The sequence below is a fragment of the Schistocerca nitens genome, chromosome 2 (genome assembly GCF_023898315.1).
Source record: "Schistocerca nitens isolate TAMUIC-IGC-003100 chromosome 2, iqSchNite1.1, whole genome shotgun sequence".
Lineage (NCBI taxonomy): Eukaryota > Metazoa > Arthropoda > Insecta > Orthoptera > Acrididae > Schistocerca > Schistocerca nitens.
Genome location: NC_064615.1, coordinates 492309337 through 492321735, shown reverse-complemented (window position 1 = coordinate 492321735; position 12399 = coordinate 492309337). Strand labels below are relative to the sequence as shown.

Sequence of the window (12399 nt, the reverse complement as noted above, 5' to 3'; positions counted from 1 at the left end):
GGCTGCAAGTAAGATTGCAGCGAATCTTAAGACAGGTTCACACACACAACAAAATTATAGTGGCATACTGCAGTTGCATGTGTGAACTTCCGGTTTAGTGGCGCTACTTTAGTGAAACAGCTTTTGTCATGCCACAAAAAGTTCAAATTGGTTGTACTTTGTTGCTCCACTTTCCTTTTACCACTGCTCCCTGGTGGCAGTATTTCGAGACAAGAGCATTCTGTCGCAATTATCATAGAGTAACTGCTTCTGTGCCCCATCAGATTTCAGTATGTTTCCATTTTATTACAAAAATAAGTGAAAACAGTGGTCAGCAGGTACACTTCCATAGCTTCTGGAATGATAAGAATAGCAACCTATGTTCGATTTTCTGCAGTATGTGTGTGTGTGTGTGTGTGTGTGTGTGTGTGTGTGTGTATGTGTGTCTGTATGTGTGCAAACCAATGACATATCCCAGAATCTTAAAGGGTTTTTGGATGAATAAATAAATAAACTTAATATATGTAACCAAAAATGTTAGTTGAACAAAGTCTGTGATGTATGAGACCAAGCATTGTATAAGTTGTGGATTATATGCTGAAAATATCTCCCAAGTGTGATATGGCAGCTATTAAACTTGAAATTAGTTATTCAAAAAGCCTATGTCAATGAATACAGTAAGATCCTAAAATCTCGGAAGAGTGGTGTGATGATATTAACATGCCAGCTGTTGGTTAGTTTGTCATTTCAGACACCATTTTCCTCTCTGAGTGTTATTTCTTTTATAAATGTGTTTATGATCCCTCATTTATCCCCGAGCAAAATATGTTTTAGGATCCAACATTTAGGTTTCATCTTATTTGTATTCAACTCTTGTCACAGCTGCGCTATGACATTCACACCCGCCCATATGATTTCAATCGACGCCATATTGAAAGCCGTGAAACTACGTAGAGTTTGTGGCATCCTGTGTGAACGGTAGCTCGTGATGCCATTTCAGAAAGCCACAAGCTATGACGCCACATTAGTTGTATGTGTGAGTCCGGCTTTACTCCATGTGAGACAGGCTTAAGAGTGGGGAGTCATGTGGGGACTTTTGTAAACGACGAAATCGATTCTGAGGGAAATGTATGGAGGAATCTTGAACGTCTTCATATTCTCTGTTGCAAAGCGGATCAGTTACCAGAAGCTGCAGATCAATGCTGGAAGCTTTTCATTTTCCAATTCAGTTGCGCAACGAATCCTTGTTTATTTCCCAATGTGATTGATGTTCGTCTCTAGACGCATGAGCCAATAAATTCCGTGACAAACCTACATCTTCTGTACTTTGTTCAATGCTGCTAAGAATATTACAAAGTGCTGTGTGGCTATGAAATGTACAATTTCATAGAGCGCTAAGTAATTTGGAACAAACTCGTTACAAATATTTTGCAAGCTGGCATAACCTGTCTGAGATGCATGTTTGCCATGTTTGATAATAGCACTTTGCGAAGCTGTTCTAAATGCAGTGGACATAAACACTTCTTCTTTGGAGAGCTTCCTTTTAATTTTTAAACGTATAGTACACGTTCACATCCTACATTTTGCTGTTTCTGTATTCTTCAATGTCGTAAGACAAGTAGTGCCTTTCTAAATTGAACTTCCTGAAAGTACTCAATGTCTTATGATACACTAAACATTTTGTAAACCCATCTTTTTCTATAAAAAAAGTTTCCTCACACTGTGGATTGAAATGCGGAGGCACTGTCGGTGTTATGCTACAACTCGCCATTGCTGCTATTGGACGGTACCGCTGTCAAAATTGACCCTCCCTTATTTCACTGGTGGCACTTTTCCTGTGTTGTCACGACCACATCATGTACATGCATTCCCTCAACCACCACCACACTACAACTGCACTGCTTGTAAGCTATGGTCTGAGCAGCAGCAAGTATTCACACTCAAAATCAGTGAGTTGTTAAGCCTTTCTGTGAACTGACTTGTTGCACATCATTGCGATAAAAGAATCTTTCAAATGACCTATGGAACATGTAATCAACTAACCAATGAGAAGAGGAAGTAAATGAATATAAAACTGGAGATATGATACTGTGAGAAGAATTCGGCAGAGTTCTGAAAGACCGACACAGAAATAAGTCCTCTAGAATAGATGACATCACCTCAGAGTTATTGAGATCCCTGGCGGAACCAATCATGACAAAATTTAGTTCACCTTGTAGAAAGGTACATGAGATAGGGGAAATACACTCAGACGTCAAGAGGAATGTAGTAACCCCTATTCCAAATAAGGCAGGCGCCAACAAGTGCGACAGTTACTGAATCATCACTGTAATAAGTCATAGTTTAAAAAACTAATTCGAATAACTGATAAGAGAATATTTCCCAGCTACATGCTACTGTGTTGTATGGCTTACAGTTGATGGCATCCCCCTAGGAAAATATTCCAGGCAGGGGCGGTTGTAGAAGTTGGTCAAGGGGGGGAGGGGCTAATTGGGGGAGGGGGGGAGGGGTATTGGGGGAGTGGAATATCACCTAACAAAAGGAGAGTTGGGGTCCTCCACCGACAAACTGGTAAAATTTGGTGGTGCTTAAAGTAGTTTTTGGTAACTGTTTTGGAGTTCAACGTAAAAGAAACTTATTTTCACATGGGAGATTTTATAAATTACATAAACCATGAAAAAGGTCGGCCTACAACAAATAAGTTTTCATTAATTTTCTGGATACTGAAGGTGACATGAATGTAGAAACTTGAACTAGACATGAATATAAAAAAAAATCTGTAACAAAATTCACTGTATATTTCCGTCTTCTGCCCAATTTATCATGCTCATTCGCCTCTGTTTCTTTTTACTGAATATGTCAATGAGATTTTCAATGTCCATATCTCTTTCTTTATGGATAATTGCAAGAGCCAATCCATTTAGTCTCACCTGCCCCACTATGTTTCGCAAATAAGTCTTTATTCGTCTCAAAGTAGAGAAGCTTCTTTCAGAAGTGCTTGTGGTAACAGGAATAGTCCCAAATATTTGGAGTAAAACATATACATTTGGGAAAAACTGCTTGTCACAGTTCTTTAATGCTTCAGTTTCTGTTTCAGGTCTTTTACTTCCATCAACTCACTTTTTCCTCCATAGTTTCAGTTCTCCTTTCATTAAAAGCGAAGAACTCTCCAAAAACTGTTCATATTTCTCGGATGCCTGGATCACTTCATCCTCACTGTATTTTAAACAGTGCGCAGGAATAAGTCCTTCAAGTGGTAATATGGTGCGAAAATCTTGGGGAAATCTTGTTTCTAGCTCGGCAATAAAACGATCCACAACAGGTAAAAATACTGTTCGCCTGAAGTATTCCTCGGCGTTTGAAGCAGGAACGTTGTCTCTTTTGGTTTGTGTTGAAATAGTTCTTGGCATTGCTATTACACTTCCAATATCTTCTGCCTGTTTAACAGCGGCTTTAAAAATACTTCCGAATTCTATTTCCGAATCCGTCCTTATATTGTTGAACACCTCAAGCACATCATTGACATGATATAAGGCAGTTGTTAAATCCATTTTAGAACTTTGGAGCTGTTCGCTTAGTCTTACAGTTAAAGAGAAGCAATATGCTGCAGTTGCTAACGCTACTACGAAGTCTCCTCTTCGGACAGCAGAACTAAACATACAAGCTTTACTAGCCGTTTCTGCGTTGGTTTCACGACTACTTGAAAGTTCGTCAAGCAAGGTCACGACCGGGACAAATAGCTCCTTGAAAGTAATAAGGGTATCGTGTCTGTCCACCCATATTGTTGGACACATTGCCTTCAACTTTGTTTTCTTTGACTCTGTGAACGATAGTCGTGATATAATTTCCTCTAGGGAACTTTTTCCGTTTGCAGAGGCAGACAAGAATGCTGAAACTGATCCTACAATTCCCATCATATTTCTAACTATTGGAGTATCACAAGACTTAGAAATGCACAAGTTCAAAGAGTGGCTAAAACAGTGGGTATAAATAGCCAACGGTTGTTTACTTAAAATAAGAGCTTGAACTCCTTTAAATCCCCCAGCCATGTTTGAGCCGCCATCATAGCCCTGTCCACAAAGATATTGATACCTCAGCCCCAGTGTCTTGAGTTCTTCATCGATGGCTTCTGCAATCGAAGTGCCAGTAGCCGATTTAAGCTCAGTAAAACCCAGAAAGTCTTCTTTGGTAACAAAGGTCTCTATGTCAATGTACCTAACACAAAATGTCATCTGTTCCTTAGTGGTGACATCAGTTGTTTCATCACATATAATGCTAAAAAATTTAGCCTTTTTCACATCCCTCGATATTGAGGAGCGAATAGGGTCACCAATACAATGTATGACTTCGTTTTGGACTGTGTTACTTATCATGGAACTGTTTCGGCCACATGTACTGAAATGATGTTTTAAATCTTCATCTCCAGCATCCATACGAAAAGCCAAAAGACTCTCAAACACTCCATGTTTTCCCTCTAGAAGATCATCAGTTTTTTCTTCTTTTAGCTGAGGAATTAAACCATGATCACGATGTCCTCGTAAAGGTAGGTTATTTCTAGCACACAGGACTATAGTCTTTATAAAAGGCCTCAAGCGTTAACGGTTTTCTTCAATAACTGAAGATTTCTTGGTATCGAGGACAACGGCAATACTTTTTTTACTTGATTCCATACACTTGGTGAACTCTAAGGCCTTCTCCATGGAAAATTTGTGATATTTTGTGTTTTCATGATGACGAAGATCTTCCGTAGCCTTCTTGTATTTGACCAATGGTTCTTTTACCAGTGTTTTCAACGCCTATAAAAATAAATTAAAAATGCCTTGTTGTTGTTGTTGTTGTGGTCTTCAGTCCTGAGACTGGTTTGATGCAGCTCTCCATGCTACTCTATCCTGTGCAAGCTTCTTCATCTCCCAGTACCTACTGCAACCTACATCCTTCTGAATCTGCTTAGTGTATTCATCTCTTGGTCTCCCTCTACGATTTTTACCCTCCACGCTGCCCTCCAATACTAAATTGGTGATCCCTTGATGCCTCAGAATATGTCCTACCAACCGATCCCTTCTTCTGGTCAAGTTGTGCCACAAACTCCTCTTCTCCCCAATCCTGTTCAGTACCTCCTCATTAGTTATGTGATCTACCCATCTAATCTTCAGCATTCTTCTGTAGCACCACATTTAGAAAGCTTCTATTCTCTTCTTGTCCAAACTATTTACCGTCCATGTTTCACTTCCATACATGGCTACACTCCATACAAATACTTTCAGAAATGACTTCCTGACACTTAAATCTATATTCGATGTTAACAAATTTCTCTTCTTCAGAAACGCTTTCCTTGACATTGCCAGTCTACATTTTATATCCTCTCTACTTCGACCATCATCAGTTATTTTGCTCCCCAAATAGCAAAACTCCTTTACTACTTTGTCTCATTTCCTAATCTAATACCCTCAACATCATCCGACTTAATTCGACTACATTCCATTATCCTCGTTTTGCTTTTGTTGATGTTCATCTTATATCCTCCCTTCAAGACACCATCCATTCCGTTCAACTGCTCTTCCAATTCCTTTGCTGTCTCTGACAGAATTATAATGTCATCGGCGAACCTCAAAGTTTTTATTTCTTCTCCATGGATTTTAATACCTACTCCGAATTTTTCTATTGTTTCCTTTATTGCTTGCTCAATATACAGATTTAATAACATCGGGGAGAGGCTACAACCCTGTCTTACTCCCTTCCCAACCACTGCTTCCCTTTCATGTCCATCGACTCTTATAACTGCCATCTGGTTTCTGTACAAATTGTAAATAGCCTTTCGCTCCCTGTATTTTACCCCTGCCACCTTTAGAATTTGAAAGAGAGTATTCCAATCAACATTGTCAAAAGCTTTCTCTAAGTCTACAAATGCTAGAAACGTAGGTATGCCTTTCCTTAATCTTTCTTCTAAGATAAGTCATAAGGTCAGTATTGCCTCACGTGTTCCAGTATTTCTACGGAATCCAAACTGATCTTCCCCAAGGTCGGCTTCTACTAGTATTTCCATTCGTCTGTAAAGAATTCGTGTTAGTATTTTGCAGCTGTGGCTTATTAAACTGATTGTTCGGTAATTCTCACATCTGTCAACACCTGATTTCTTTGGGATTGGAATTATTATATTCTTCTTGAAGTCTGAGGGTATTTCGCCTGTCTCATACATCTTGCTCACCAGATGGTAGAGTTTTGTCAGGACTGGCTCTCCCAAGGCCGTCAGTAGTTCCAATGGAATGTTGTCTACTCCGGGGGCCTTGTTTCGACTCAGATCTTTCAGTGCTCTGTCAAACTCTTCACGCAGTATCGTATCTCCCATTTCATCTTCATCTACATCCTCTTCCATTTCCATAATATTGTCCTCAAGTACATCGCCCTTGTATAGACCCTCTATATACTCGTTCCACCTTTCTGCTTTTCCTTCTTTGCTTAGAACTGGGTTTCCGTCAAAGCTCTTGATATTCATACAAGTGGTTCTCTTATCTCCAAAGGTCTCTTTAATTTTCCTGTAGGCAGTATCTATCTTACCCCTAGTGAGATAAGTCTCTACATCCTTACATTTGTCCTCTAGCCATCCCTGCTTAGCCATTTTGTACTTCCTGTCGATCTCATTTTTGAGACGTTTGTATTCCTTTTTGCCTGCTTCATTTATTGCATTTTCATATTTTCTCCTTTCATCAATTAAATTCAATATTTCTTCTGTTACCCAAGGATTTCTACTAGCCCTCGTCTTTTTACCTACTTGATCCTCTGCTGCCTTCACTACTTCATCCCTCAAAGCTACCCATTCTTCTTCTACTGTATTTCTTTCCCCCATTCCTGTCAATTGTTCCCTTATGCTCTCCCTGAAACTCTGTACAACCTCTGGTTCTTTCAGTTTATCCAGGTCCCATCTCCTTAAATTCCCACCTTTTTCCAGTTTCTTCAGTCATAACCAATAGATTGTGGTCAGAGTCCACATCTGCCCCTGGAAATGTCTTACAATTTAAAACCTGGTTCCTAAATCTCTGTCTTACCATTACATAATCTATCTCATACCTTTTAGTATCTCCAGGGTTCTTCCATGTATACAACTTTCTTTCATGATTCTTAAACCAAGTGTTAGCTATGATTAAGTTGTGCTCTGTGCAAAATTCCACCAGGCGACTTCCTCTTTCATTTCTTAGCCCCAATCCATATTCACCTACTACGTTTCCTTCTCTCCCTTTTCCTACACTCGAATTGCAGTCACCCATGACTATTAAATTTTCGTTTCCCTTCACTATCTCAATAATTTTTTTTATTTCATCATACATTTCTTCAATTTCTTCGTCATCTGCAGAGCTAGTTGGCATATAAACTTGTACTACTGTAGTAGGCATGGGCTTCGTATCTATCTTGGCCACAATAATGCGTTCATTATGCTGTCTGTAGTAGCTTACCTGCGTTCCTATTTTCCTATTCATTATTAAACCTACTCCTGCATTACCCCTATTTGACTTTGTGTTTATAACCCTGTAGTCACCTGACCAGAAGTCTTGTTCCTCCTGCCACCGAACTTCACTAATTCCCACTATATCTAACTTTAACCTATCCATTTCCCTTTTCAAATTTTCTAACCTACCTGCCCGATTAAGGGACCTGGCATTCCACGCTCCGATCCGTAGAACGCCAGTTTTCTTTCTCAAAAAAAAAAAAAAAAAATGCCGTAGGTAAAGAATTAAGTAAAGAAAAAATAGCGCAAACACCAAACCTTGCAAGCACTCTGAATGTTAGCAACATAGAAATTTTTGCTGAGAAAGCAAGCCTGAAAACTATTTGAATAATTATGTTTTTGTATCTGAAGTGTTTTCATTTAAAAATTACACATGCCAAGTTATTTACGTTTTTTACCAAGCCAGTTAAAGGTTTCAGTTGTTTAGAATAATCGAAAGCAGTAATAAGTACCTGGGAGCCGATCCCGGCACCTGAAGGAGAAAACAGAACACATGGAGTACAAAATCCACCACGTAACATTTTACTGTATGAAAGCCAGTTGTACTGGCTCATCCATTCATGCTTAAATCTTCGGTTTTGCTTCCCTTCTAATTGAGTAGGAAAAGAAAAGTTGGCAGAAGGCTTCCAAATATTCTTTAAAAACCTAAGCTTCTCATCATCACGTAAGGCGCCTTTAACAGCTCTTCCTATGTCATATGGGTCATAATATGTTTCAGTCCTTTCTGATCTTTCTTCCTGTGAATTAAACATGCTTTAAATGTCAGTATTACGTACAAGTGGCTCATCACAAAAGTATATAGCGTTATTTACACATATAAAAACTTAAATTTATTATGAGCACTAAAAAGTCACCCTTAGTCTTCCAAAACATTAACATCATATCCCTCGGTCTTGCTTCCTCCCCCTACAAACATTCGTATGGGCGCCCTCGGTAAACAGTATTGAAATGATTTTGTGTATTGACAAGCTTAGTGAAGGTACTAACTCCAGCAATTCCGTACAGTAATGACAAGGAAAAAAGACTCAGAACAGTGAAGCAGTAAAGAGTAAGAAAGCAGACAACAATGGCTTCTCCAGACAGTGTTTCGGCTACCTAATGTTACCAGCAGCCCGGAACAAGTGACTGTCATCACCTGACTTTTACCAATTCAGGACTGTCAACATACAGTTTACACACTGTAACTCTTATTTGTTTGTGAAACTGGTCTGTGAACGGTATTTATGAGTCCAAAGATACATAAAATCTAAGTTCCTCTTAATTTAGTGGCCTTTGCCTAGAAGTTTTGTTTGAAATGTTCTTACAGAAAGGCTTCAAAATTTAGCACGACATTAGCGATCTATGTCAGTGAAGGTCGTTGGTTGGTTCCGACTTGTGCCATCAGTCGGTCACAGTCAGCTTAATAACAGTAAAACCAGGAAAGATTCCGCAGCACATTATTTACTGCAGGCCTATAAGCTTTCTCCTAGTAGTCTGAAAAGCTTTTAGAAACTTCAGAAATGCTCTCACATGTTTATAGACTATTACTGAAAGTTGGTAGATCTTGTTGAGAAAGAAGGCTTTGAATAATTTGTAAAGTGACAGAATAAATGAATGTCAATTTAGCACCTTACATAAGAGCTTTATATATCGTAATGGGAAGGTGAATATGACACCTAACTTAATTTGGCGGTAATGAGCAAATTTGCCTGTAAGTATGTAATGCAAAAGGGATGACACTCAATCGACGGTATTAACACACCGATCATGTAATGCATGTCTATGAGCAGAAGGTGAGACAAGCAGCAAGAGGCAACGTTTTGATTTGGAAGCAATTGTGAGGAGAGGAGAGGGCCACACCACAGGGGGTACCACGGAAAGCACTTAGGGCGCGTCCCGAGGCGGGAGTCAAAGACCGACCGACCAGGTGACTCAGACCCTATTGGTCGAAAAAAGCCGTGACACGGGGAATGAAAGAACCCAGGTGGGGAGACAGTTCGGCTACGAGAAAGACAAGACGGAAATTTTTGAGGACTCTTCTCTGACCAGGCGTCAAGTGCAGAACGGGGAGCATAACGCTCTGTACGACACAGAGGAGAAATTTGTGTGAACACTGCGTTCACAGCGGCTGACGTCCAGCTAGGATTTAGCTCCAACAGCGGAGAAACGAACCAGACAATTAGTTAATTGTTCTTGAGAGAACTGACTGACAGGGCATTACAATATGCACGCTGCTCCAGCCATGCGCGTGTATATTGCCATATTCCAAGACTAGGGATGAGTATTTAATTTCTCGCATAACGAGAAACATAGGGAAAATAAGCTTTTATAGGAATTTCAGAGGCAGAGAGCAGCCATGCATATGATGCTCATCACAGCAAAGGTAAATACCGCGTGCAGAGGCGTAAACTTGTTGGTTCACCAGCTTGTGTCCACTGTAAACTCGAGCGACCTTGGGTAATCTTTTGCTCAACTTGTCACAAAACTAACCATCCTCCGTAGACTTGATTGTCATCCTAAATAGAACCGAACTTTGAAACGGAATTGGATGATTTATCGTAGTACTGTTCAACATCATAACGTAATTGTAAGAATAATTTTGTAAAGAAACTTCTAGTTAAAATTTAATATTGTTGTGTTTAGGATTAGTTAAATTTCAGAGGACAAGATGCATTATTTTCGCAACTGTCTTAACATTGTCATGTTGTAAACTGTGTAAAAGCGTGTATATCTCTGAAAAGTTTGCAACATTAAACAAATGTCATTACAGCATACACAGTTGTGTCCTCAGTCATAGAATAAACAACCACCATCTCAGATCTTACAAATTTTGTCGACATTATTAATACCAAAAATACTCATGGCCAGCTTTAGTAAAAAAAATACAACAATAAAGTGTTATTTTTCAGTACAAAATAATTAAATAATGCTGGTTTGTGCAGAAAATATTTTACCTCCTTATAGACGAATGGCATCTTTAAAAATCGACCTCACTTTTTATGTTTTCAAGCAGTCGTATTCTTATCATTAACTATCGATTAAACACAATAGCGCTAATCCTACATAATTAAACTAATAAGTACTAGTAAAAAATTTCAGTAACATGAAGGAAGTGTTATTTAAAATTAAGAAGATATGACTCTTACCAATTGTTTTGTGTTGTCGGAATTGTAGTCTCTAGATGCACATGCCTGTGATGGTTCCAGTTCTCCTTACGAGAGTTTTTGGCCCTACGCTCAGGTTTGCCAAAATAATCCATTAGCTTGCGATTCATTGCAGCAACGTCTATAAACGCTCACTCCAATCTCTAATACACTATTATTTCAGAAAAAATTAACACTTCGTGACACATGATTCGATCACACTACTCAGTTACACACTTCAGTAATATCAATAATCGTACTCGGAAAACAAGTGTTCGCTGACAGCACGTGGAAGCATTGGAAGGACAATTGACTGTTTTTAACAATCGATTGGTCAGTCGATTGTTTTTTCGTGAAGTCGGTTTCTTCACTCGGTTGCAGCCGTTATATGAATTTTACACTCAGTTTCCGGGTTTGAGCTATTTTATTTACTTTCTCTTTCGGTCTTTTCGGTAATCATATCAATTTTTGGTTGGTTTTTAAAATTTAATATCAGAGGCTCCCCTTTAAATTTATGTATATATAAATGAAACATCACCTTTTAACACGTTTCTGAAATATCTATGATCAAAGTTGTAAAGATTGTTTTGGAACACCCTGTGTTTTCCTTACTTCTTTATTGAAATAATGAGAAGCCGCCAACAATCGGCGATCGTATACACCGCAACATTGCCCCGCTCGCCAGACAACTGACTAATTTAAATATCATTTGCCCACTACTGATTGAGCTGTATTAAAACAGTCTTAATTTACGTTCATATTCCTTACTACAAACGCGTACTTTGTTTCAACATGAACGTCACTATAATGCGCTTCCACAAATTCCTGTAACTCTCGTGTGTAGTTTATAACTACTGGTCGGTAGGTAGCGCGCACTCGCTGGCGTTGCCAGCACTACAACGAGTTTACAGAATGTATGTGCCCGGGAAAATAATACGATTTGACCCAGATGTCCGGCGATTTTGAAGTTTTTGTTTGGGGTTAGTAATTTAAGTGTTGGTAGGCATACCTGGCTTATTTAGCTTTCATGATTATTGTAAGTGGTACATTAATATACATCCAGTGGATATTAATAAATAATAAGTCGCCCATTTTAAGTTAAATGATATTTATTGGTTTAGATAGTAAGCTGTTTGCCGCTGTTATTCTTTTGTTAAAATGTGTTTCAAATACACTGCAACCCATATTGCTACATAATTATAAAAGAAAAGACTGAATCTGTTGAAGTAATATATTCGCTGATTTCTGAAGTCATTTTATCCAGTATAAATTGGTACTCCATTAAGGGGGGGCTATAGCCCCCATAGCCACCCCCCACTTGCCACCGCCCCTGATTCCAGGGTGTAAATAGTCTTCCATTTGGTTCTCCGATGGGGAGCCGGTAGAAACCAACCTTGGGTAAGATCAGTTCGGGTTCTGTATACATGTAGGAATACACAAAGCAGTTTTGACCCATCGAATGATCTCAGAAGGTAGACAGATAAATGACAAATCTACGTCTTCATTTAGAAAACCTACATCTACATCTAAATCTACAACTTCATACACACTCAGCGGTGTGTGGTGGAGGGTACCATGTTCCACTCGCAAACAGGGCGAGGGAAAAACGATTGTCTATATGTCTTCGATGAACCTTATCTTATCTTTGTGGATCTTGATGCGAAATGTACGTTGACAGCAACAGAATCTTTCTACAGACAGCTTCAAATGTCAGTTCTCTAAATAATGTCAATAGCATTCCTCAATAAGAACATCGCCTTCCCTCCAGCGGTTCCCATTTGCATTGCCCAAGCATCT

At 39.1% G+C, this 12399-nt stretch overlaps 1 protein-coding gene across 1 annotated transcript; it reads right to left on the bottom strand.

Moving 5' to 3' along the window:
• Positions 1-1290: 1290 nt before the first annotated feature.
• On the bottom strand, positions 1291-10434 carry LOC126235119 (zinc finger MYM-type protein 1-like). Its single transcript, XM_049943853.1, has 6 exons — positions 10414-10434; positions 7870-8217; positions 4580-4775; positions 3100-4513; positions 2773-2976; positions 1291-1519 (listed from the first exon to the last, which is right to left on the bottom strand). Exons 1-6 carry the CDS (start codon positions 10432-10434, stop codon positions 1291-1293), a joined length of 2412 nt encoding a protein of 803 aa, XP_049799810.1.
• Between the last annotated feature and the right edge of the window lie 1965 nt (positions 10435-12399).